Source organism: Bombus terrestris, chromosome 13 (genome assembly GCF_910591885.1).
Source record: "Bombus terrestris chromosome 13, iyBomTerr1.2, whole genome shotgun sequence".
In the NCBI taxonomy this organism is placed as follows: Eukaryota; Metazoa; Arthropoda; class Insecta; order Hymenoptera; family Apidae; genus Bombus; species Bombus terrestris.
The window spans coordinates 8,286,958-8,313,714 of NC_063281.1; the positions used below are offsets into that span (position 1 = coordinate 8,286,958).

Below are 26,757 nucleotides of genomic sequence, written 5' to 3' on the forward strand. Positions count from 1 at the left end.
CACGCGTGTAACAGCCGGCCCAGCAGATGGTCATAGATATAGAATACGAAACAGGACCGTGCGCGATATTTCTCCTCTCGTTCATCCAAGTATATTTAGCAAGTAAACTGATGAACAACCGCGACACTGCACACCGGTTCACCCCTTCCCGACACGTCGTGTATCTTTTTTTCTCTTTTTTCTCTTTTACGATCCGACAGACGCGTCACGATGAAAGCGGCCTTTTTACCGCGTTCTTTACATAGCCTGCGCGGAGACACGCGGACTCGCGGAGACGCTTTTTGTCCGGCTACGGACGCAATAAAGCGAATAAACGCTCATAAACGAGCCTAACCGTGGCCCAACGACAAACCCCCTGAAGGGAAACTATAAATTCACCGCTATTCGTTTAGCGAATATTTGTTCATCGAAGGTACACGTGGCGCGTTTCACTAGCTCGATATGTTTTCCTAAGTAAATCGCCAGGCCTTCCACGGAAGTTTCGCGGTAGGGTTAAGCGTGCATCTAAAATTTGCATGAGCGATGCATCTCTCGGTGTGTTGCTAAATTGAACAAGTAACCCTGCTGGTATCGCTTCACGCAGAAATAGATTAAATTAAGTTACGCGCGGCTTCTGTACGAACTCTTGGAAATCTGCGGTGAACCAGGCTGATTCCTCGCGAAAGGAGAATGGTAAATAGCATGTAATAAATTCCGAGAGATGGAAGCCAGTCCAGTCGGATTCTGGAGATTAAACTTGACTTAAATTTAACGCACGAGACGTATTCATAATTTTCACGATGAATCGCTATGAAAGGGCTAAGGCTTTTGTGCTTATTTCGCTCTTGGTATACCATGTTCGACGTATTTGTTGCGAATTATAATTTGAGCAAATAATACCTGCTAAATAATATATCAAAATACAGACACGTATTAATCGAATCATGTCTACGACAGGGATCAATAGATAAGACAAACAGAGATGTAACGACTCGCGAGGATAGGAAGGTTACGTGCGACGAGATTTCATGGCATTGGAAAGTGCGGAACTCTGGTAGTGCTTTATTACCGTGCTTAAACGTGATATTGTACCTCATACGGCATAGTTTGTCACAGAGTATCTATGCTCGTAATCTACGGGGAAAATATTTGCCGCGTGCATCTGTTGGCGCATAAACACGCGTATTGCGATTTATACCAGGTACCAGAGAGCTGAACTTTATTTACAAACTTTCGTTCATTCATTTACATAATGAAAACGCGTGACGTTATCATTAACCTCTTCGTACGTTAATAATAAAACTGAAATTATGTCGGCTGAAATATGAAGGATATGGGAAAATAAGCGAGATATTATCGAACAAAGAATTATCGAGTACAATGAGAAAGAGTAGAAAGGGGAAGGTGAACGAAATCGAAGTAAAATGTCAACGATTTCGAGAGATAAACGAGCACTTGTGCCCGCAGGGTGTTGCCAAGGGTTCATAACGTTCTCGTTAAAGAACGGCTCTCGAAATGATCGAATTTCAGGTGCAATTTCGTCCCGATGAAGCGATAATTCGATAGCAATAATGGTCACGCATCAAGAGTCCACTACTAATCGACACCAGACCAGCTATTTTGTCGTTCCTCGCCAATATTATAATCGGCTTGCTTTATTCGCTGCTCCAAAGATATATCTGTAATTTATAAACTTGTAATTCAAAACCCCTGCGCTTAATTGCGCATTAACGAACGAAGGATGGATCGGTGTAATTTACATGTTCGGAACGCGAAAACTTCTTTACATATGTCACCGATCGGATGAATAATGGACGCTTATTCACTTTGAGAATGGCCGGCACGTAAAATGGCAAAGCCACTTGTTATCTTTGGAATTTAGTAATAGCATTTGCACGATTATATATGTACATAAAGATAGAGATGAATGAAGGGCGTTAAATATCTCCGGTATAAAAGGACAACGTGAACGATAATGAAATAACGAAGAGAAAGGGGCTTAAAGGTTTTCGTAGCTGGAAGATCCGAGAAGAATCTCGAGTTAACTTCTTAAAAGGAGCATCGAAGCTGGAACCTAGCACGGGACCGCATTAGCACATTAAATGGCTACATTAAGAACTTTATATAATAGTTAATTCGGTCTGTTTGGGCGGCGCTATTGCTTCCGGTGAATTTCATCGTAATCTCGGTGTCTTTCCACTGGCGTCATAAATGATCGATAAAGTCCACACCCTGTGCGCCTGGGGACGCATAAAAGCGCCAACTTTTATGATGGTTGAACCTACGCGCGTTATCTATTAGCGCGAAACTATTGCGAGCAAACCTGTATTCGAGTCGTGTATAGCGATTAATACGCGTTCCCGGTAATAAGAATAGGTAGATAAAAATTCCCTTAGTTATTAGCGCGATAATACGGGAAATCCGTATTCATACAGAGCAATGAATAATAAATGCAATTTCACCGAGAATAATTTCCAGACTGTCGGTTAATAGAGACGGATACGAACAAGAAGTGTTTCGAGTAATCGATGAGGCGTAATGACCTTCGACGGATTTCATGAGATTGTCTCCGGCCGAAGAAGAAGATCGTCGTACTTTCGAAACGCTTTGTAGGTAGGTTATACGGACGATACAGATGTAATTCGGTTGGAATTTGTTAAAACCGAAGTGGCCTTGTATCGCGAAAATCTTAGCAAAAGATGGCGCGTTAAGATCTTTACGGCTGATTGAAGTCTAAGCGAAGATATTATTACGATGGTACGAGACCAGTAAAGTGGATTCGAGGGCAACTCGACTCGGGAAGATCTATAAAAATGATCGTAGGCATTTCGAAAGGGAGTTCGATCCAGGACGGGCACGCTAGCCCGTATATAGTCCCCGTATTACGCGCCTGGTCTCGACAAAGCGACGATTACGAGTGCTACGTAGCATGGAATGGATTCGCCGTAGGCGAAACGACGAAACGTTCCATCGAGCGAAACGCAAACATTTGAGATCGGAGCTTTGTATGGTAGAGAGTGAAACAAACGTGCCGAGGAAACCGAGAAGCGTACGTGAACACGTCTATACTTACCAGCAGTTCGCACCAGCACGTTAAGCAGAATGGATAGCAAAAGGGTGGTGGCCCGGTATCCGTGTATTATGATCATCAGCCACCTCGATACGTTGAATCCCGCACCGTGCCATAGACCCGTGGCCTCGTGCACCATATTTTTCTGCCTCGCCTTTTTTCACCCAGCTTGCCGCCAATTGCCAGCGCCTCGTCGCCCGCCCTCATTCACCGTGTCGTTCTCTGATCCAACGTTAACCCCTCGATTGGTACCCGTTCTCGAGCCACGGGTTTTATCTGAGATTGAAAACGCTCCTTACACTCAGAAGGAATTCTCGGAGGTTACATCACAACTACTCTACCAGGTCGGGAAACGTCGTTGAAGAAACTCGATTCTTCCGCGTCGATTTGCTGTTTTCGATATTTCGAGTAGACAGAGGGAACCTTTTATCGCGTTCCACTGTGTTGCAATTGTTGCCTGTTCTCTGGTCGCCGTTTCCAAGGATTGATTAGCACGACCGTAGAAAGAGAAAAGTTTCTGTTGCCCTGGAAACCTAGGAAGCAGAACTGACCTCGGTCCTGCGACAGGGCTAAAACATCTTCGTGAGTAGCTTAGCTAGATCAATCCCCTCGGTCTTGCGTCAGTTCACGGATTACCAACTTCTCCATGAGGCGTGTCTCGTTCTAAAGTATACCGACGGCAACCGTCGTTAACCGTCGCTAATTTCTAGAAATTACAGACGAGTCGTTCTTCCGTGACAGCCACACGAGCAACCGTTCTCGAGAAAGGGTTCTTTCGATCGAAGCGTTGCAGAAGTCGGTTTCTCGAGCTTGTTTTATCGCGATCACACGAAGCGTACAAGCCAAGAAAATGCCACGGAAGGCTCTGGCAAGTTGCTCGGTCGTCGTGTTCGACTATTGTTCCACAGTTATAGGTTACGGCCTTTCGAAACGTTCGAGGTACACCAGATCCCTTCTCATGCATCCGGAGGACAAGCAGGAAGATACAAGTATCGCAACGGCCGTCGGACTTGAACTGCGCTGTGGTGTATATTATTGAAGTTCGCAAGACGTTGTGGCGAGCCGTTGGACGACACCCTTTGGAAGCAGAGTTAATAGTTCGCCTCTAGGCGAAAGGACTTTCTTGCTTACCGGTTTTCCATTCAGCCTTCATTCACTAACCTTCCTGCATGGAACATTACTGAATTCTGTACGTTATCAGAAATACAGGATGCTCTAGGCCATAGAACCGAGCGCGTTTCCCGGTTTTCTCTTTCTCGAGTGGCTTTCAGCGTTCCGTTACTACTGTTCCACAGCCAACGGGCTACTTCTGTGAAGAAATCTCTGTCTTTCTTTTTACTCAACATAGACACCGACGGTACAGACGGGCAGAGAAAGAGAAGGAGAAAGAGCCGTCGACAAGCAACATTCGCGCTTCTATTCCGCTACTTTCCTACTACAAGGTTTTTCTTTACTGCTTCAAGTTAGATATTAACGGAATCGGGTGGGAATTTCACGACGCTTTCAGCGAATACACAGGATGACTTAATTTCTAACATTAATATTTCCACAGCCGCAAAAGCTTTCTTGCTTCCGATTCACTTCCTGTCCCCTCGACTGGGTTCTTTTGAATCCTTCTACAGTGTAACATCCGCTGGTATACTTGCCTGCGTCAACACCGATAACGAATCCGAGCTACTACCATCTCTTTACCGCGTCAACCGTCAGGACTTTCGTGTCACGTTGTCCTTCCTTCGTGAATCTACGTTCCTCTATTCAGGTTTTAATTGGAAATACAGGAAATGTCAACGCTGAAAGAGGAGGGTCCAAAGCGGAACTTTGAAATGTACGAGGATTCGCACCGGGGTCGACACGGGTAGAAATTTCTCTAGATATTACAAAACTAAATGGACGAAGCGAAACACGACGATCATTAGATGACACGACTAATATTCTGGCTTAAGCGGACCCTTGTCACGCCTACCTTCTCTGGTCCCTCATTTACGAATGTCTCAACTGTTCCAACCCGACGTCACTCTTGATGCGCGTTAACAGCGAGCTCGGCGCAACGTTTCCACCTTCTTCTCGAGACCCTTTTCAACGATGCATTTTCGACGCTCGGCTACACTTAACCGGCACACGGCCTGCTTCCTTCTCGCTCGGCAAACCGTCGTTGCTCTTCAGCGCGTTTTACACACGCGTTGCGTTCGTCTCGGGAGGCAAATGCCAGAAGATTTACTAAAGAATTTCGCGGGCTGCCGGGTTTGTGGATATTGTGTAAGTTTGTGGAATACTGCGGCAAGCTGCGGCAAGCTGCGGCTACCAGACGACTGTGTCTTTAGCCAACCAAGTTAACGCTCTCTCCGTGTCTGCCTCTAGGCAGAGAAGCCGATCCTTCTCTTCCACAACTTCCTCGAACCCAAGAACGTCTACCTGCGTAAACACACACGCGCATGCCACTCTCAAGCGATAGTAGCGCGTGGCCTGTCTTCGTGGAAGATCGTCGTGGTTAACCCGCTCCTTTGAGGAATTTGCCCTGTCCCGCGGTTGGTATCCGTACAAGGCCGAGACCAAGCTGCACTGCTTCAGGGATTACGGATGACTCGCTTCCTTAAGGGTCGGTTCGTTCCTGATACTGCTCACCTTCCTGAAATTCGAGCACAGTGGATATAGTATAGTATAGTAGAAGCGTCTCGTTGTCAGACTCGACGCTCGTAAAATCTTAATGGTAACAGGGCTCTTTTTACTTTTCGTTTAGGTCTGACCCGAAATCTCGAAAACCCCTAAACGAAGAAAATGAAATAGACGAAGCGGAAAAGAGAATGACACTTTAATTTAATAGCGATTCTTTCTTTCTTTCTTCTCGGCTTTCGCCTCAGACTAGTCCCTTAAACGTTTCTGCATCGGAATAGCTCGTGATTTTCGCGTTTACGTAGGCGCCTTTTAATTCGTTATATTAATTGGAAACTCGGTAAATAATTTACGCGCGTAATAACCGTTAATGATAATAAAACCAGAGAATTACTTTCGGTGAATTAATTTCGACGAATCTGTTGCTCCGGGCTATTCATTGTTTCGTCGTTCATCCGGGAATTGTAAACTCGTAGAAAACAACGATCCCACGAGGTACGCGTATAAAAGTCTATTTGTCCGACGTGTAACGTACGTACGGTTTCGTTTTCGACGGTGAAACGCGTTAGTCAGCCGGTGGGAATTACGAGGAACGAAAGAGAGAGTGAGAGAGAAAAAAGTGAGAGACAGACAGGCCAAAGGGATAGAGAAAATCATTTCGAAACGATTCGATGGAAGAGGACTCTTGGATGGAACGAGTGGAATAGACGGTGAAAATTTTCACTTGGACACGGCAAAGCTGAAGATGGAAAACGCGACAGAGGCGGCATTTATTAAAAGATCATCACTCATTAAAGGATCCTCGAGAAACGAACGAATCGTTGCGACGCCACGGCGGCAGCCACCAAAGCTCACGAGTACACCGCGATACATCCCGTGAAAAGCAACTTTTCCCTCGCCCACGAGAAGAGCACTTCTTCCTCTCCTATCTTTACTACGTGAAGCGTTAAGCTCCCGGAAGACGGCGCGAAATTTAACGAGCGACTAAGGTCGCGAGCGAGTCGGAGTAATAAAAAAAAGTGAGGAAAAACGAGGCTGAGGCAAACGGGATATAAACGATGATGCGGTTCACGCCGTTGGAAGAGGCAACAACTAGAGGTGGAAGCATCAACGATAAGCTTGGAATATGTGTGAGACGGTGCGTGAGACAGAAATGAAATTGTGGTAAATGTTCCAACGTAGATGCATATTTTAAGATAAAGTAATAATAAATCAAGAACGCGGAAACACGGTGTAGGATTAAGATTTTGAAGACTCTCGTAAGATTGAGCGGTGGACGGAGAAAAACAAGTCGATGATATTTTTCCGTCCATTTTTTATGCTGTGGAATCGTAGTACGGTGTAAAGCGCGAATTATTCAGGAAAAGGTACAATGTCAGATGTGTGTGTGTGTGTGTGTGTGTGTGTGTAGTGTCTTTCAGCTTTCGAGTATATACCGTCTTAGTTTACGCTAAGGTCTGCGGGTATAACGATTATGGTTACTGCCACCGAGCTATTATCTTACTCGCGAGAACTCGAAATGTATGCATCGATGAAAAACGATTCTACCTGTTAAATATTTTCCAAGCTATTCAATAGGTATGCGAATTACCAAACGTGGATCAAAGAATTTTTTCTTTCGCTTCACCGTACAAGCGGAAAGTTTTCTGGAAAATTTGATTCCTTTTATCGTGGGCTTTGGTCATTTTTGAATCGCTCTTTTACTTTGATAAAAGAAATCTCTCGAGGGAAATGGAAAGTGTTTCCTGAATCTTCCACCGGACCATTTAAAAGGTCAAAGTAAGCGAAAAAGCTTTGATATTTTACGGCCATCTTCTCGGTGAATTTGGAGAATGAAGCTCGACGATGGATCGTTCTGAATAATAAGCACGCTAGAAAATATGAACCGCCTTAAATAAGTCCGCTGTCATGCTTCTGGCTTGTCAGTGAATAACTAGAATATAACTCAATGTCTCTCTTTTCTCGATACACGCGACTCAACTTTCTTACGTCTATATTTTTCGCCGTACCTTTATCGGAATTAACACCAGGGACGATCAGAATCTTAATAAACAAGCTAGAGCTTCCCCTCTTATCGGAGATTATGACTCACGTTTCGAATTAAGAAACCTCGTGTTTTAATCTGTAAAGAAGGGTACGTGATCGACATGATAACGAACAGCATGATAACGCACGATTTCTCAGGAATCTATCGGCATCGGGGAGCAAAGTCACGGAGTTCACAAAGGCTACGTATCTTCTTAGGAAATATGGCGGATTAAGGATTTAGGATCAGGAGCAGAGGATAAAGAGCGGTCGACTTTATGAATACTAATTGGTATCCGGGAGGACATTTGTCGGTGGAATTTATCGGGTTTATCGGATGTGAACCCTCTGTCGTAGCTCGACGAAGCTCATTGAAAAGGTACGCTTCCAGACGGATCGGTCGTCACAGAGAGAAGGATGACGAAAAACTTAATACCGAGAGAAGAGGAGCGTATTACGTAAAGAAGCTTCGACTAAAGAGTCGACCGTTGAATAATGTAGATCCCTCTATCTGCACCATCCGGTCTTTCCCTTTCGCATAAACACGTATCGTTCGTACATGTGCAGGATGGAACGGTCTGGCCTGAATTTGGCATCCGTACTGGGTAATTAAGTTCACTTCGTTGTGTACAGATTCATCTCTCGCTCTGTCTCTCGGTGATACACGAAATTGCACAATTGCCGCGTCGATTAAAGTGCCGATAATCCTGAGCATCGATTTAACCTATGGGTTCGTATCGATTATCGAGCCGATCGTCGCCCGATGTCACGTCCTATTTGGCCACTTGACTGACCCGAAGACATTTAAATGAAAATCGTTGCCCTTTATTCCAACGAGACAACGGTATTGTGGCGAACGTCACGGCGACGCAATACGTTTCACCTCCCTAGCGTCTTTCTCTTTACATGCATACCTATACGCGCATGCAGGTATATAGGTTCATTTACAACGAAACAAAACGAATGAACGAGAGGACGTCGATGAATACGCGCAAGGAAGAGCGGTTAATTGAAAATCTGTATCATCCTGTTTGGTATTCATTCATATCGAGACTATGTATTGTACAGTAGGTATCGATTCGCATTACATATGTGCATAATTTCGCGCGCAAACCAGACTTCGTGGATATACACGGTCAAAAAAATGTTATTTTTTCTGGCGCTACACCGTATACATCGAGATATTTATTCGGTGCTCGAGAGAGCCGATTGAAACTTTTCACGATTGCATTTCCGCGGTATCGAGGGGTATTCGGTTTTCTGTGCAGAGCGATTACACTAAGTGTGATTAACATTCTCGCGTCACGGGAGGAAAAGCCAGGCTTTTGTTTCGTACGATGACCAGGATGAAGCTTTGAAAAACAGTTGTAAGGAACTCGCGCTACGGAGAATATTATACGATGATGTTAAGCGTAGAGCTGCATTGTGCGGTTATTAAATGGGGAGGAAAGTTTAGAATGGAAGCGTGAACAACGTTTTGTCTCTCGGAAAGAAATACTTTTCGCGGAGGAGACGAGGAAACGAAGTAGAAACAGGAGAAAGAAAAAGGGAAAAGAGGAAAGATACAAATGCCACGCTACGGTTAGTAGAATGTTAGCCACACTAGTGATCGAGATTTTTGCGAGAAACCATCCTACCAACGTGGAAACGTTTTACATTTGATATTTCACGAAAGGTGCGAATGTCGTTTACGTGAAACGTAATACGCCGTTTTATTAAAACCGTCGAAGCGCGAAAAATTTTTTGCGATGCTGGCCATTCAATAATACTTCGTAATAATCTGTCGCTTTTTTTCATGAATAAAATTACCTGCAGATATAACAGCGCCTGTGTTACGTTGTATATCAATAACAGAGACTGGCGAGGTTGGATGAAAGTATTGTATACAATTCGTTATGTACAACAGTAAATTACTGCAAATTGTTGATATATTTTCAATTCTCCGTGGAGCACGTGGAGAAATTTATATGGTATACAATAAAACACACTAATGGACCAATATTTATTCGCCCCGGACGTGATATTATCGCAACGACGGTCCATCGATTACAATTATTTCTCGCTTAATTTCACTGTTTTGAAATGATCGGCGAGATTTAGAACAATATACGTGTTTGTCATTTTCCGATACGATATCGTGACATATCATCTATGCAAGCTTCTTCCACCAGCCGTTTGTTTGCCTCTGTCTCTGGGAGAACAATCACACTCGTGAAATTAGTTCAACTGGGAATCAATTCGAAATGACCGGCCCGAAATGCGCAAGGTGGTCCCCGTTGAAATTCGTGGAAACCATGAGGATTACTGGAACGTACGATTCGTTCAGGTGAAAATACATTTTCTACCAGTCGTCCATCACCTATTGACAGTGTTATTGATCATAGCAGAAAAGAGGTGGAATCGAAGAAAGCAATCAACGGGGACATTCAACCTGTCTCACTGACAAAGCATACACCAGCTCACGTCAATGACAAACGCGAAGCATGGTGTTAACAGCAATGAAATCCATCGTGAATGGACCTTTTTAAAGTTAAACGGCACACATACACGTAAATCCGGTAGGGATATCCGTGTTCAAGAGAATAATATTTGTCCGATCGTGAAAAGTGAGAAAGTGGAAGGAAGGAAAGTACGAGAAACGAATAAGACAGAGACGAAGAAGAATTTACCTGTTGTTTCATGGGAAACTAATTTCCGAGCTGTCTCCGAAATCTCGCCTAATCTCTTTGCGCCGAGTTTTCTAACAAAGTGCTCATTAGCGAGAATTACATTCCACGCACTACTACTCTATTGGTCGGTCATTTGATTACATGTTTACAAATTAGATTTTTTTTACAACGTAATTTGAATCACGAAGTACCTTGAACGGGTATCCGGATTATTTTAATGACTACAAAGTCTCGTTTCACGGTGAAACGGCTCGCTTTGAGATCGAATAAATTTCGCTGGTCATCCCTCCCTTTTGGGTTGTATACCACCGCGTAGCGTGAAATCTACGCTAGTTTAATTCTAGCCTCGGCAACAGTGACATAGTCTTGTGTTATTTTATTATTGAACAATTATCGGGAAACGCGATGAAACACGCCAGGCCAATTAAAGTTATCGTCTACATGTCGACCGGACGCAGTTGCAATAAAATTAATATGCCAAATAAAACTTTCGATAGCCGGACGATTTATCCACGTGTAATCACCGCAATTATCGCCGTTTAATTACCCTTTAGGATGACAAGTTTCTTCTTTGTCGGTCGTGTACGAAATAAGTCTTTGCCTTTTCACGACGCCAGGAGTGGCTAACGAAGGAATAAGAAAGTTCAAGCGAGTTTCCATTATCGTGCACGAAAAAACAGAATTAATGAGTCTCCTTTTTTTTACTCTCTCTCTCTCTCTCTCTCCCTCCCTCCCTCCTTCCCCCTCCCTGTTTTCTCGTTTTTCTTTTCTGTTTCTTGCAACCAAGACTTTTTCCCTCGATCTTGCACGAAGCGAAACACGTCATCGTTTTTTAGTAGCATCCTGTCGACGTTAGAAATATGGCTTAACTGTTTTCTTACATGAATACCACGTTTTCTAAACTCCTACCCGATACAGTGAACCAGCAACAGCACCAAAACTACAGCTAAGTTCCCGTCTATCCCATAATTTCGAGCCTACGCCATATACAGAATCACGACCTTATCCATCCTAGACTCGACGATTTACGTTCTACAATTAGGTCCTTCGTTTAAACTGTCACCTGATTGCTCGACAGATAAGTCGACGTCGTGTAGATTCTCTATGAACGATGAAAATTTATCACCCAAGTTAAAATCTAGTTTCATCGAGTTCCCAGGACGAAGAATTAAAGCGTATTAAACACGGTTTTACGTGTATTCCGTACGTATGCGGGAATAACATAGTTAGTTCGCAACATTAAACAAAATTCGCAGTACTACTCTGACTTGCACACAATCCATTTTTGACGGGCATACAAATACATCTAGGTATACATAGGCAGGCATACGTATAGACATGTATCTCATAGGTATCGTAGTGTGTGAAAAGATTCCGTCCGTTCTTTTGACCCGCTTTTACGCAAAAAACATCTGACACTCGAAAAGAATTCAAGTAGACGCGGACGTTGGTACACAGACAGACACTTACACCGTACACGCGGAGAAGTACAGGCCACGGAAAAAACGTGTGTATTGAATGAATACTCAATGAGTTGCCGAGCCGTAAAAAAAAACCGAACCACCGGCTAAGGGAGGTAAAAGAAAAAGGGAGAAAATATATTCAACGAATCGCGAAGTTATTCGAGTTATAAATTTCCTCCAGTTCCTCCGGCGCGCTATTGACTCCGTTCGAACCGAATCTTTCTTTAGTCGACTCGCGACAATTGCTCTTTGTACGGTTTTAATCTCGCCGGCAACTGTATCGTTCACGAGCAACAAAACAACGAGGTAAATCGATGGCTACGGAGTGTGGGTATGTAGAAACAGGATGAAAATGACAAATTGAAAAGAGCGAAGTGGCAGACTTACGTGTCGCCGCGACATTCTGTAGCTTCGATAGATTACAAGATCGTCAAGTTGGACAGGAGACAGGCACGATGTTGACATCCCGCCGATAAGTTGTCGACTCGCTTAACGATCCTCGAAGTTACGTCGTTGTCCCAAACGTATCATTTTCCAGCTACTTGACGCGGCGTTTCCCTGTCGAAGTTCACGGCTCGAGTGCACCCTGGCCGAGCGGGAGTTTAATGACGTTCGAAAGATCATTAAACTGGGCCGCACGCTAATTAACCTAAGGGAGAATAAACGCGCTCGACGCGACGATGCATGACGCGTAACGAGGCTGTTCCGTACGATGTAGAAGGAAAATACGAGGAGACGAACCGTAGGCGCGAACAAAGCGTCTCTAATGGAACGAGCTCGAGGCGAATCGTGAAACGTATGGGTCTCTTGTATTGACGAACGGGGAACAAACGAACGGAACGGAACGAAATAAAAGGTCAAACGAACGAACGGAACAATATCGTTTTACCGCGCGGCAAAACGCGAGCAACGCGTGAAAAAATCACGTAGCATAAGACACGAGAGACGCGTAGATTCGACGTCGAACTCGTCGTGGATTGCACTGGCCGGTTCAGCCCTTTACCGACTCGTAGGGGTGGCAGCAAAAGCGTGCAAGGGGAAGGGATATAGCACGATGGAGGGAAGGATGGGTGGGAGGGGGTTAGGAGAAAATGGAGGAGTGAAAGGAAAGAGGGATAGTGGGAGGATGAGGATGGTAAAGGGGAAGAGGTTGGTGGATATATAGCTAGCAGCATCCACAGTGCTGAAAACCACCGTGGTACATTTCGCGGGGCTCCCATGAGAGAGGAAACAAGAGAAAAACAGAGAAATGAAGGAGAGAGGGCACGAGAGTTGGTGGCTCCTACGAAATTAAAACAAAAAGCGTGGGGAAACACATCGTATCGCTGCAAACGGACTAGTACATACGCCGTCACTACTCGCAGTTTTCCTCCTTCTCACTTACAGTCGTGTCTCTAGTTGCACAACCGCATTTCTCTCCATCCGTCCTGTACGCAAACTTATTCTTTTTCTTGCTGGGTGGAGTCAATTTTTTCTTCCCTTTTGTCGTTTATTACGCGTCGGCGTACACGTTAGACGCTAGAAATTACGCGACGTTATATTCCAAGATACTTTGCCGGCCTGTGACGACCCGTTTGTACCGTGCGCCTCATTTAAAAAATTCTAGGTACTACAGTACTGGACGAAGCCGCTGAAACGCGCGATTCTTTAAAAATGAAAATCGGAATCCCTCGTGTATTAAGAATCGGTCTATCTCGTCGGACAACCGCGATTTATCCGGCCTTGCACTCCAAATCCACCCTCTCTTTTCTATTCGTATGACCTATTCTCTCTTCCTTTTGTTCCCCTTTCAGCGACACGAAATTGCAAGGATAATACATCCAGCGCGATAAGTAACCATGGATCGCTATAGTAATAAGTTCTCGTAACACAGTGAACGAAGTCGAGCACACTGTCCGGAAGTAGATCGTTCCGTATTTGTACCTGTGGACGCGTCTCATCTTTTCTATTCGTCACGTCTTTCTACCTCGTAGAATTTTATCGTATACGCGTTTGATACATTCTTTGTCGGTGAGAAAGCGCGAGCGTATCATTTAATTAGGAACCCTTTCAGTCCTCTCGCCTTCAATGAAAAACAAACCCGCAAAACGAAGAAAAAAGAAAGAAGGTGAAAAAAGAGAACGCGGTAGAAAACGGCGCACACAGCGGCATAGAGACGCCTATGCAATTACCCCGACAGAGAGCTTTAAATTTTCTCCAAATTACTGGGCCGTGTTTCACGTCGTACGCGCATCCAAACTCTCCCTCGGTTTCCCACCCCCTCAACCTTATTTTTTCCTTAGGCTCAACCTGCTTCGTCGCTCTCTTTCCTTCCCTTACATATCTATACATTTCTTCTCTCGCTCTTGCTCTTGTTCTCTCACGACTATCCCTTTCCAGCCAAGCTTTGAAATAAAAGTCGATCGAGTGAACACAAGGGCAAGCTGCCGAGCACCTCGTTCATCGCCTGTAGATTTATCGTTTCGTTCTCTTTCAGTGGTTCGCCATGAATCGCTACTTCAGAAGAGAACGACCAACATTGTGGGAATCGAAAAAGCGCAAAGAAGAAGATAAAGGGAAAACATGACAGGAAGGGAAAGTCAAGCATGACGACCACGCACGGCGTTTCAAAACGCGCACAAACAAGTATAGAACCGATGAAAAAAGGACACTACAAGGTGCCCTAGCAACTATGCTCGTCGAAGGGTGGCCGTGATTAATGATAAGCTGCCGCGATTCGAATTTCGTGGTAATAGGATAGCCTGGATATTTTAAGGATAACCCAGGAGACACGCTCCTGGATGTCTTATCTGACGCAGGCGCTCGCGCACCGCCCCACCCAGTTGCAGGAATCCTCACCAATACAATCACGATCCTACGATAGAGTTGAATGTAATACAAAGCCAGAGACTCGTCTACATGCACGAGGCTGCACGTGGTCACGGTTGCCGGATAAATTTTATTAAACCTGGTGGGGGTGTAAAACTGCATACACGGCCGCATTAGTCTGACTATAATTTACGAAATTATACGCCGCATGCTTTATTACATGCCATTTTTGCGAGCCTGTAAAATTTCCCCGGCTTGTAAAATTTACTAACCGATCGATGAGGTTTTTGCGACAAAACAACCGCGCAAATTCCTCTCCGCGCGAAATTGTCTTTACTTCAAAAGACTTATTCAGGGCTCGATACTTGGCATATTTTACATTCGCACATATTACTTACACAAGTCGAGCTTTTAATATTCTTAAAATGCGAGAGGAAAGAGAATTTTATCACGATTCGTTTTAACTCGATATTTATTAACACTGTAATTTCCTTTCTACCATGAACAAAGCAAAGTAATAAGAAACTGCTTATTTGTCGAGTAGTCGTGAAGCAACAGTGGAGCACAAAATGGTAAAGCAACGTGCAAAAAGTCAGACGATAGAAGGGCAAAAAAGGGGATGCCTAAGATAGGTAACTCCACAGTCTACAGGGATGCTTTTTAAAACGCCACCGCTTATGCGGATTTTCTCCTTGAACTGACGTACGCCTAGGCTACGTTGTAACGTCTTGTTCCCCTTCCTCGATTTTATGGCTATTGCTCTTCCCTTCTTCCTGTTACCGAGTTATTTAATCGAATCACCTAACTCTCGCTCCCTTTTGTCAAATGTTTGCTCGCTTTCAACTAGAGAGCAAACGCAGCTTGATTAACAAAAAACACAGGGATATGTCTGAGACTAGAAATCTACTGAATCTCCCTTATAAGGTTTGTTTGCTCTCATAAGTGATTTATGAAATATAGAAAAGCCGAACGAAGAAATAGTACGCGAATTATTGAGATTATTTGAAACCTGTCCCAGGATTGTTAAAAAATTATTGCGATGGTTGTTCGGGATTATTTAAGGATTATATTAGCGTCGTTCGATGCCATTTCGAAGCCATTTACCGAAATCGTTTCAAAATTATTCAAGATCTTTTGAAAATTATTCAACGTTTCTGTACTACTTCGCTAAAAGCATATAAAAGAAGGATCTCTTCTTCGTATTTTCGTATTTTGCATCTGTAACGAGCAAGCAATAGAGAGACGTAGAACGAAATATATGCAGATACAGTGGGATTCGATAAGAAACGATCCAACGGAATCTTGAATTTTATTGCTGGGCTAGTTTGAAGAACGGTCAAACGAAAATAACATTTCGATTATCTGGTAATTATAGTAACTGATCATAATCTCTGGATGTCTCAAAGCAAGTACGCACGAAGAAACTTTGCCAACTTATTACCAAGTGACCTAAAGCCGGAGTGGCTTAAGATAGATTTATCATTTCTGTGTGTGGTTTAATTAGAAATTCTAACAAGCTTCGACAACAAATATGGCGTATTTCGAAAGTTCCGATGTACCGTTTGCGTGAAACTAAACAGCGAGCTTTTGGTTAAGGGATTCATCCGTGATTCTACCATCCTTTATTTATGAATGTCGGGAAAACAATGGCGCGTTATAGAGAAAATTTGCATATAAATTCAGATAGCACGGCACACGATACCTCTCGCGCCCTTAATCGACACGGATGGCCGAACGAAACAGCCGAAGATTTACTTCGTAAGTTGTAATCGTAACATCCCCTAAATTCGTGATATATTTTAATTTTTGATATTTTTTCCATTCTTTATCATGTAAAAATGTATCCTAAATAACATTCACCGTCTAAAGCGATTATGTCTGGAGGGTATTATTTTTAGTTTGTACTTAGCTACGTAGTAGGAGCATTTATATTTGTTATGTTCCTAGAAATATCCGTACTTTACAAAAATCCGAGACATTTTATCACACGGCTGTAGTTCAAGAATTAAATTAAGTACTGCAACACTTTGCAAGCTGCTCCATTTGTTATCGGTTATTACTTCAAAAAACATAACAAATCTCTCGCTTTCAAGGAACAGAAACAGCGAAAGAAATCTTTTTGTCTTAGGACGAGTAACGAATGAAGTTCGTGTTGCATTCAGAAGCAAACACTTACGTAATTAAAGATACGATCAACGAGTATCAATCAACGCTTGATAATAACGATCGTATTTTTAACTTTTTATTTTACTCGATTATTATACTCGCACATTCTAATAAGAGCAAATCTATACCAACGTTTTTTTCTCTTCGACGATAGAAAATGATTACGCAAGCCACAGAAATACGCGAGCCTCGTTATATTATATGACTCGTGATAATCGTGACTCAAAAAGAAGAATAAAATTTCTTCCGAATTTGATACTCATCGTCTGTTTTGCATCGCAACGTCTATTATTCTAAGAGTCTAAATTATACTTGATACTATTGACTGAAACGAATCTCGAGTTCCCCCTTCAACGTATTATAGTTAGGTATGGGACAAATGAACTCTTACTTTTGTAAATTTACCCAGATTTTATTCGTGATACAAGTACTACGAAACTAACGTTAGGTTTTATTGCATTTTGGTGTTTCTTGATTCTAGCCATTTTTGTCCTAAATCGAAAGTACACGACATCCAAAGGATTTATTGGAACCAATTTTCGTACTAGGTCTTTGCTAACTATATCGAAACCATGACAATCGTTTTTTTTCTCTGACCAACCATCTAGCTAAGCTGGAACGATAAAAATCTGAAATATTTCGTCGTTCTACCGACAAATAAAAGTTAATCAAATAAAGTACGATTAGATTGAAGAAATTTTAATTCTCTAATTCCCTTGGTTGTAAAATCTTAGAAATAAGCGAAGCTGTAAAATATAATAATGCAAAGATAAATGTCACTTGAATAATGTTTAATATGCAAATATGAATCATTGTCAATATATAGTAGGTAAAGGTGAATACATAATAGCTAAAGATATTAAATATAATGTTACATATGTAATTAGTAGAAAACTAAATTATCTGATAAGATTAAAATAATTCGTTCGCTGTATGATATAATCTCTACATGATTTTAAAATATGTTATTTCACAATCACATTCCAATATAAAAGTTAATTCTGCTATTGGCAGAATAATTATATTATATTTTCTTTTATCTCATCATGTACATTCATCAATTCCCGCCATCGTAATTTATACTTGTTGCATTCGCTTAAATACACAGACTGCTATAACATTTATTAATATATCTGATATTCAGTAACAAGTAAAGTATAAATAAAGGCATTGTTAACAAATAAATAAAAGGATCCTATTTTGAATACAAAATGGTTAAAAATATCACAAAAATCCTTGACATTTCGTGGAGATTTGGTGGTACGAATCTAACCTCAAAACACAAATCGTTTTAGAAATTTCTGTTATGTTAGATAAAATATTTTAAGTACCTTCAAAACGTTTGATAACTTGTAAAGTATAAAAACTATTATTGGTGTTCTTCTTTTTGCTCTATAAAAAAATGAAATATGTTATTTATTTAGTTAAAGTTAGAATAAGTATAAGAATATATAATATTCTTAATAATAATATAATAGAGCATAATAATATAATAGATATATAATAGATATAATAATATATAATAATAATAATATAATAGAGCAATATATAATATTAACATACTGAAGAACCTAACCCCAATCCTCTCCTGTATATATAATTAAATAATACATTTTTATAAAGTAATATAATATTAAATAAATAAATTTTTACAGTAACTGCAGCGAGTAATGAATCTGACAACATGGGAAAATCATTCTTGCATTTAAAATTAAAATTAGAAGAAAATGGCAAAACTAGGAATGTTTTTGTAGAAATGACAATCAGTGAATTTTATAAATTTCTACATGATCTAGAAAAAGCAAAATGTAATCTTGATTTGTTACTTTGAATATCATTTAAAATATTTGATTATAAGTTAATCTTCTAATAGAATTATATCTTACAAAAATACTTTAATTGTATAAATGCAATATTACATTCAATAAAATAATATAACTAGTAATTGACTACTTACAAATATGTAATTATGACTAGTTCACGTAAAAATTAAAAACGTTAAAAATAAAACAGAAATATAAAATAAACTTAATATTTTATAATCATTTAAATATGTATAAAATTATTTTCATATAATCTTAATTCCACTAACTTTAAATTTTCTATGGATCCAGTTCTTAGTACTTGCTGGTAATCAAGAATTTGTATGTTACAGTCCAAGTGTATAATAAAAATGTCTTGCCAAATGACAAAAGTTTCCACATTAAAAGACATTATCATTTTTTGAAATTCCACTTGAACATTTATGTAGATTCTATTTTAAAAATTTGAGATCTGAAAATAATATAAATTTATGTCAGTAATAGAGAAGTTTGTCACTAAGCAACATATAAATATATGTGTACAAATATTAGAAAATTTAAAATATTATGAATTAGATACTCCAAAGAAAGTTTTAATAGCATTAAAACAGTCAGTAAAAAACTGGGAATCTTTATTTATTTTTCAATCTTTACAATCTTGGATTTTCTTACTCTCTATCATACCATTTCGTATCACAATGAAGTGGATACCTCACTAATTACATACGTAATTCATCAAATATCATAATTATGTACTTATGTTTCTAATATAAAAATAAATTTATACAATCTGTTCATAATTGCATATTTAATCATAAATTATATTTACACAGTTCAACTATTTTGTTCTTTTTTGTTTATATTAAATTAAATTAAATTGTTTGTAGGCAGATATAAAATTAAAAAAATTTCTAAGAGAGTAATAATAATTAGGTTGTCAATTAATACTGCAGCACTTAAAATACTATTGAAAGGCGCCAAATATATGTAATAGAAACTAATAAATTGTTTTAAAAAATATTTAGAGTTGAGATTGAATATAGTCAGATCACCTAAAAATTTTAAATATACCAGCAGAGAAAAAAAATACGCACTTTATAGTTCCCGCATTTGAATGTATAAGTTGGTCAGAAAAAGATGATATTTTATAATGCTCATTGTCCTACGTTTTGCAGGAGGAGGACTAGCTACAGTACCTCTTTGATTATAAGGTTCTGCTAATGCTAATGCAGGATTTTTTAAATCTGTTGATGAACTTGCTTGTGACTTCTCTGTTGAAAGTTCTTGTAAGGCTTCTTTTGCTTTTGCTTTTTGTTGAATAGATTCTAACACTGGTACAACAGCACCAAGTAAAGGACGTTTAGATGGTTCTCCAGACCAACATTGTTCCATTAACTTCCAACATTCATTGTCAAAAGAAGGTAATCTTTCTGGACGTATACCTAATGACAATGAAAGCAATACTTAGAAAAGAGGAGTACAAAGCTAAATAAATTCTTCAAGACTCATAAACTTACCTTTTCTCACACTGGTCCATAATAGTTCTTTATTATGGAATTGTTCAAAAGCATATGGTAATCTTACATGTCCCGCGCATATGTACCAAAATAAAATTCCAAATGCATATACATCGACGCTACTATCATAATGACCAGAGAGGAGCTCTGGTGCCATATGAACAGGTGTTCCAACAATACTCCCTAACATCATAACTTCAGTGATGCAAAATCCAAAGTCAGTTAATTTCGCTCTATTTTCGGTATCAAGAAGAACATTTTTTAATTTAATATCCCGGTGTACAAGTCCTTGAGAATGAAGATAGCGTATTCCTTCCAACACGTCTAGAGCTATTTGTATGCGTTCTAACCAAGATAAACCAGCGCGTATTCCACAATATAAATCACGACTTAAACGATCCGATATTAAAAGAACTGCAGATCCAAGACCAAATCCTCCACCATAAGATTGATCAATAACTGATCCACGAAGCTTCACTATTCTTTTATGTTCAGGAATGGACCTACTATAGTAAAATTCCATAGCCAGATCGTTCCAATGGCTTTCGTCTGAAGGAACAACTGACTTAACTGCACAAGGACCAGATGTGCCACCCCAGCCATCACAAGCAAATACAATGCCATACTGACCACGACCAATTTCTTCTTTGTAATGGGGCATTCCATAGCGAACCAGATCTATCATTGATGTGGATTCTAATGCTAATTTAGCTAATCTAGGAGCATGATATTTTCTAATAGCTATTCTTTGTTCTTCAGTCCTTTCTAACTCCCCAGAATAATAATTTTCTATTGATCTGAGAGCAGCCTGAAATGCGTCATGTGAGGACTCAAGTTTATCTCCAAATTGCATCAATATCATTTTAGCCAACTTTGATGCTGATAATGAATTCAATATCTCAATTTCCACTTTCTTCCACCAAGCTACATCTAGAGTGTGAGTTGATGACCATTGCAAAGATGAAGACATAAAAATCAGATTGAATCTCTCTAAAAATGAATATATTGAAAATGGTGAAGAATTATGTAATTCAATATTATATGCAGCTGAAAGTATTTGTTTCAAAGCATCACTAGCTAATAAACAGGTATCGCATTCGTATGTTTTTTCAAGACTCAATAAACAACGCTGTAAGGTACCAAAAAAACTTTCACGTAAACAGTTAACGGAATTTACAAGTTGCTTTGCAACTTTTTCACCTAAACAGTAAAGCATTATTCTCTGAACTTCAGAAATTGCAGCTTTGACGGTTACAGACCATTCCGTCCTCTCTCTATTATTGAAGTGGTTTTGATATAAACATACATCATTACTAGATGATAACACATCATTTTTCATCTCTTGAATAATATTTTGTATTATTCCAGTTAGTTCTTGTTGTTTTTCATGAACAATTTTCATTAAATTGTCATATAATTCATTTTCCTTCTGTTGAGCATACTGTATTCTCTTAGGAGTTATTTGAATTATACGTGCCATATCAAAGGCACTTAAAATAAACTTTCTTAGGCTCGTTGTATGTACTTCATTTAAATAAGTGCTAGCATTAATAAGATATGTTTGCAAACATCCACGAATGAAATATAAAATTCGGTCTGTTTTTTTGTATGAGTCAAGAAAGTCACTAGAGTTAATACATTGCCCACTACCCAGCCAAGATAATTGATCAACTTCAACAGACTCTTTCATTCCAAGAAAACCTAAATTTGAGAGCTGATCCAACCATGTTAAACCAAGTGAATTCATTCCATCAAAATCAATATCACCATCAGTTTTACTTGACGTAGAATCATTAGAACTTAGTCGATTTTGAAGTCTATGTTGTTCAGATTCAGTCAATTCAGCATCAATGCCAGTCATTAAGATATCTCCCAAAGATGATATAAAAAGCACTGGATTAAAGGGGTAAGTCTCCCTTAGGTCTCTTAGCTCTTTCAAATTTTGTTCTGTTAAAGGCTGATCACCAAGCGCATATAAAAATATTGGTAAAATAGATAACAACTCTTTTTCAAGAACTTTTACCGCCCCAGTATTTGGAGCAATAAATATTTGAACACCATCTTTTAATATAGGTTGATTTAGTTGGACTTCAAGTACTGTTGGATAAATTGTATCTTCACTTCCAGATTTTGTTAGATCTTCGATTGGTAGTGTAGTCCAAGGTTTTTCATTTGCTTGCAAATTTTCAAGTATTTCATATTCTAGACCTAATGTGAGACTAATGTGGTTTGTTTGACCATAAGTAAGTTTAATCCACCGCCATAATCCATTACATACTGGTAAGATGTTGGTAGATATTAAAGTATTAACTATTGTTGCTTTTGCCTTGTTATCTTGTCCAAGAACTACAATAGCTGGAGAATTCGCTAAAATACGTGTGATTCTGTTTAATGTTAAGGGGGGTAGTAATTCCTTCACAACATCTTCTGTAAGAAATTATATTTAGGTAAAGTTTTATTTTAATCTTAGCGAAATTTAAAAATTTCAATATTTACCTTGAGGAAAGAAATTTTCTAGATTAATAACTTGTAAAGCACGTTGAGTTTCTTCAAGAACATGTTGTAGGTGATTTCTATTACGTAGATATCTTCTAAACTCTTGTGGTAATTTGCTTACCATTTTTCAGTCTTGTTTTAAAATCTTTGGCACATTAAAATTCCTTTTACCCTGTCAAAAACATTTTATATTAATACAAAAGAATTTCTAATTTTTTAAAAACTAATTTTGTGTAGTTAGAGTATTAATATAAGATTTATATCATTAATATAATTAGCTTCCTAAATTATATTCTTTCTATTTATCTTTATTGTTTTTAACAAGAATGTACTGAGTATAATTGTTAAAATAAATATTCTACTAATAATAGTACGATTAAAACTTAAAATAGTTTATTATAATGAAACCAAAGCACGTAATATACAAATTACTTTTATACATAGTTCATACGTTACTATAATATTTTTGGTACAATAAAACATGTTTAAAAATGTTTTGAGAATGTTTTTAAAAACTGACACAATTACTACATTACTAACCATTAAAACAGTTAAGTTATTAACAGTTTCTATTGAACAAATATTTATTGATCAATTTTATTTTCAAGACATAATAATGTTTCTTTGAATGTTTTGTTATTCACCTAATATCAATTATAATCTTTAATTACTGAAACTATAAGTACTATTGCTGTAGAATAAATATTAAACAATTTGGTACAAAATTCTCACCATAAATTCACACGCATTCACAATATAAATATTAGTTAGAAATTTAGGCAGTTAATCCAATAATATCAGAACTTTTTATCATGGAAAATTATTATTCAAAAATGATAATCTTTATATGAGGAGTATATACACATCCAACACATAGTGGACACTAAGGGCAGTTGTTTTGACTTAAGCGTGTAAATGGTTTATTATAGCTATGTTCTCATTCTGATATTGATTACAAATGAGAAGAAAATAATAAATTGGATGATATATTGTACGCACCATTTATTTGAGGTGATACATTACTTCAGCATATGCTTATGTATCCTTGTTTCATGCGATTAAGAAAATACGAACAAAGAGTATAGAATAAACAAGATTCCCCTTACTTCACAAGATAAAATGCATAGATACATGTTAATATTTGCTAAGAATTTATAACTGTAGTGAAATGCATTTATATAAATGTTTATTATCATAACTTATCGAATACTTTGTAAAAAATAATCCATTGCAGTATATAAACATAATCCCTAGCAGTGTCTTATCTGCGACATATTTTTTCACATATAATAAAATTTATGTAATAGAAAGAAAAAAGAGGAAAGTATTTTTGTAATTGTAATATGAATATTTGAATGAAGTTTTAAATTCTCGCATTTTTTAAATTTATTTTGGAGTCAATGAATTCTTTATCGATAATACGAATCTTTTACGTACAAAATGTCAAAGAATAAATACATAATTACATTACATTATACGTGTCAAAAGTACTCTACTCCATAAAATTATTATATATATATTTTTAGCATTTATAAAAATATGTAATTATTCCAACCATTGACTAAGTGCTCCAACTTTGAAAACATTTCATGGTAATATTCAACAGCAATTAAAATTTGAAAATGTGAAACGATGTGAAAGAAATATTTCACTACTTTGACACGCGATTATAATAAGAATACAGTAAATACATATCACAGTATATAATTAATTCTAAATACCATTTAAGAATAGAATTTTTTATTTTTTTCTTTATCCCCAGTCATTGTTGCGTAGAGTTCACTTTCTGGAATCTTCTGCGATGTGTGCTGAGTTAAAAAATGATGACTTTTCTGTTGTTATTACCAAAAACGACCACGTACACTATTATTGACTTATTGCTTTGCTCTTTCATTTTGATACTAACATGACAAAGTATAGATAGGGAAGAGGATGTCGTCTGTGTACAAATTTTGTATCTTGTAAATACCTAGTGTTTTTGTTAACAAATATTTGCATGGCTGTCGTTGACGAACTCGCAGATTGCTTCCAGTAGTACCTACTATCGATACTATTTTAATAATATAAATTAGAATTCAAGTTGTAATTTGAGTTTACATTAACTGATTACTTACTTACATTAACGAATAAGTTTACATTATTTATTAAGCATTACAAATGGTTAAAAAATTAATTCCGTTGCTGAGAAATGAATATTGAAATTAAAAGGTTTCTGTAAATATAATTCCGATAGATTAGAAATTCAACTTAATTATGTTATTCTGTCATTTTAATTTTTATATAAATCAAATAAATAAATATTAAATAAATAAATTTTTGTTCTAATATGAACATTACTGAAGTAAACTCATCAGTGAAACCTCAGACGGGGTATATCGGCAGTGAAATGATTTGATGTAGTAGTCGGTAAAGCAGGTTGCAAGTGAATTGCTTCCTGCATTATCTACATTTGAATTAAGACGTATTGATATATTGCAGATGGTTCTGCGTGTATCGTGTCTCTGCACTCAAATACAAAAGTTAAATTTCCCGCGTTTCTATTGTATTCTTTTCTCCTCGTAGCGTCGGACCATCGTTTGTATTCAACAATTAGTTTGTGAGAATATAATTGTGCTCCAATTGCAGTACCATCAATTAATTGAAATATGTGAGTATCTATTATCCTAAAAACGAATATTCATATTGTTCAATTCGTTGTTCTTGTCGTATCGTCACAATTTATGACAATTATTTATCTTTGGTGGTTGTGATTAAGTTAGAATAGATTTTACGCAATTTCTTAACTTTCCATACATCTTAAGGTATAAATTAGGTTTGTCAACGTAAATATCTTCGCAGTTATGAGATGTAAGAGGTGTTGTCACTTTGTTACTTTTATTGTTAGGGTTAGATTATCATAGCTAGGAACGGCGTGTCGTATTTACGTTTCGATGGCGTGCATTTTAAAAAATGGTGGGCAAATTAAAGTTTAAAATGTGCTTACAATGACCGCGAGCAAAAATTCTGATCAGTTTTTAATCTAAAAAGAAAAATTCGCAAGTGTAATCAGTAATCAAATTTATTAGTTTCTATTGTCTTGGGGAGCGAAATTCTTTTCCGATTTTATGGTGTGGAAAGACGATATAATAAGGAGAGAGCTGCCTCGAGCGAAGCTGCAAGTAACGAGGGAATAAGAATGGCTAGGCAACCAGGGGTGGTACAAGATTTAGTGGACTCGCTAGTAGCCGCTAACTTTGCAAGCTACGTCTTCTTGAAAGTATTAAAGCAATGTAGTGTGAATGCGAATAATTTTTTACGGATAAGAGTATTATTTCTCATATTTGCTTGTAAAAGTTGATTAAATATTTATAAGTTTAAAGTTAGTATAAATTCTACCACCGAATAGTATTAAAAATGAAAAGAAATCACAGTTTCAATCATCTAGTCGGATTCGATTTATGCTTCAGAAAAAGGAAACTGTTGACTCAGGGAGTATACACATAATGCAATAAAAATAAATATTCCGAGTCTATACTGGGTAGGATGGTAAAGTATGAGAAAGGAGATAGAAACTGGATAGAAGGCGGAGGCTATGATGTCGTTCCCCATGTGTATATTTCATAATGATATATGTATAAAAGCGAACGTATTTTAGAATAAAATCGTTTTTTATTTTTATAGATTTCACACATGTTTCGCGTATGTACAACGACAATCGTGATCAGTGAACTTGGTGGCAGCTGGTTTGTAGCAAAAGGTACTATAATTTTTCAATTCTTGTTCCTTTCTATCCTGCTACGGATTTTTATTATGAAATTTAATATTTGTTTTTTATTCTCTTTCGTAGATAATTCAGGTACGGAACGAATATGAAAGTGTTAGAACGACAACTATTGAAGCAGATTACATCTATACGAAAGACTAAACACAAATCTTATGGTCGTTTCGGGCAGTTTAATTCCAAGATCTGGATAATGGATCCCCGGATGTACTTTCAGGGTTGCTGTTCCGTGAGTTTCAGTCTATCTTTATTTCTATTTCTCACGATATCGATACATTCGTACACTGTGTGCAACGAAGAAATTCTGTCATATTAGAATATGTCTATAATATTTCATTTATTATAACTTGACTACGGATATTTATGCAAATTTATATTCTTATGAATGTAAG

The 26,757-nt window shown here is 38.3% G+C and overlaps 3 protein-coding genes across 9 annotated transcripts in view; 1 reads left to right on the plus strand and 2 right to left on the minus strand.

Annotated features, from left to right (window-relative positions):
- The window catches only part of LOC100651538 (lachesin), a 33,157-nt gene extending 20,344 nt beyond the window's left edge, over positions 1-12,813 (minus strand). The window contains exons 1-2 of the mRNA XM_003400032.4: positions 12,204-12,813; positions 3,053-5,675 (exon numbers count right to left, since the gene is read on the minus strand). Of these exons, the coding sequence (XP_003400080.2) occupies positions 3,053-3,188 (136 nt within the window). The 5' untranslated portion in view covers positions 3,189-5,675; positions 12,204-12,813. The remainder of the gene's footprint in view (positions 1-3,052; positions 5,676-12,203) is intronic.
- A 4,579-nt stretch (positions 12,814-17,392) lies between these two features.
- Positions 17,393-24,640, minus strand: LOC100651219 (dual serine/threonine and tyrosine protein kinase). Of its 7 annotated transcripts, XR_007226056.1 has the most exons (6): positions 24,327-24,640; positions 22,606-22,777; positions 20,110-22,536; positions 19,789-20,034; positions 18,883-19,064; positions 17,393-18,182 (listed from the first exon to the last, which is right to left on the minus strand). XR_007226056.1 is itself a non-coding variant. In XM_048411221.1 (5 exons), the coding sequence occupies exons 2-5, from the start codon at positions 22,727-22,729 to the stop codon at positions 19,045-19,047; spliced, it is 2,817 nt and encodes a 938-aa protein (XP_048267178.1). In that variant the 5' UTR covers positions 22,730-22,777; positions 24,327-24,640; the 3' UTR covers positions 18,809-19,044. The 7 variants fall into 7 exon arrangements, 6 of the variants coding, with proteins under 6 accessions (XP_048267178.1, XP_012170705.1, XP_048267177.1 ...); XM_048411221.1 differs by lacking the exon at positions 17,393-18,182 and having other exon boundaries at positions 18,809-19,064; XM_012315315.3 differs by lacking the exons at positions 17,393-18,182; positions 18,883-19,064 and adding an exon at positions 23,605-23,649 and having other exon boundaries at positions 19,208-20,034.
- On the plus strand, positions 17,913-18,735 carry LOC100651416 (COMM domain-containing protein 7). The gene is made up of 2 exons (XM_003400031.4): positions 17,913-18,050; positions 18,446-18,735. Exons 1-2 carry the CDS (start codon positions 18,002-18,004, stop codon positions 18,619-18,621), a joined length of 225 nt encoding a protein of 74 aa, XP_003400079.1. The 5' UTR covers positions 17,913-18,001; the 3' UTR covers positions 18,622-18,735.
- Positions 24,641-26,757: the final 2,117 nt, after the last annotated feature.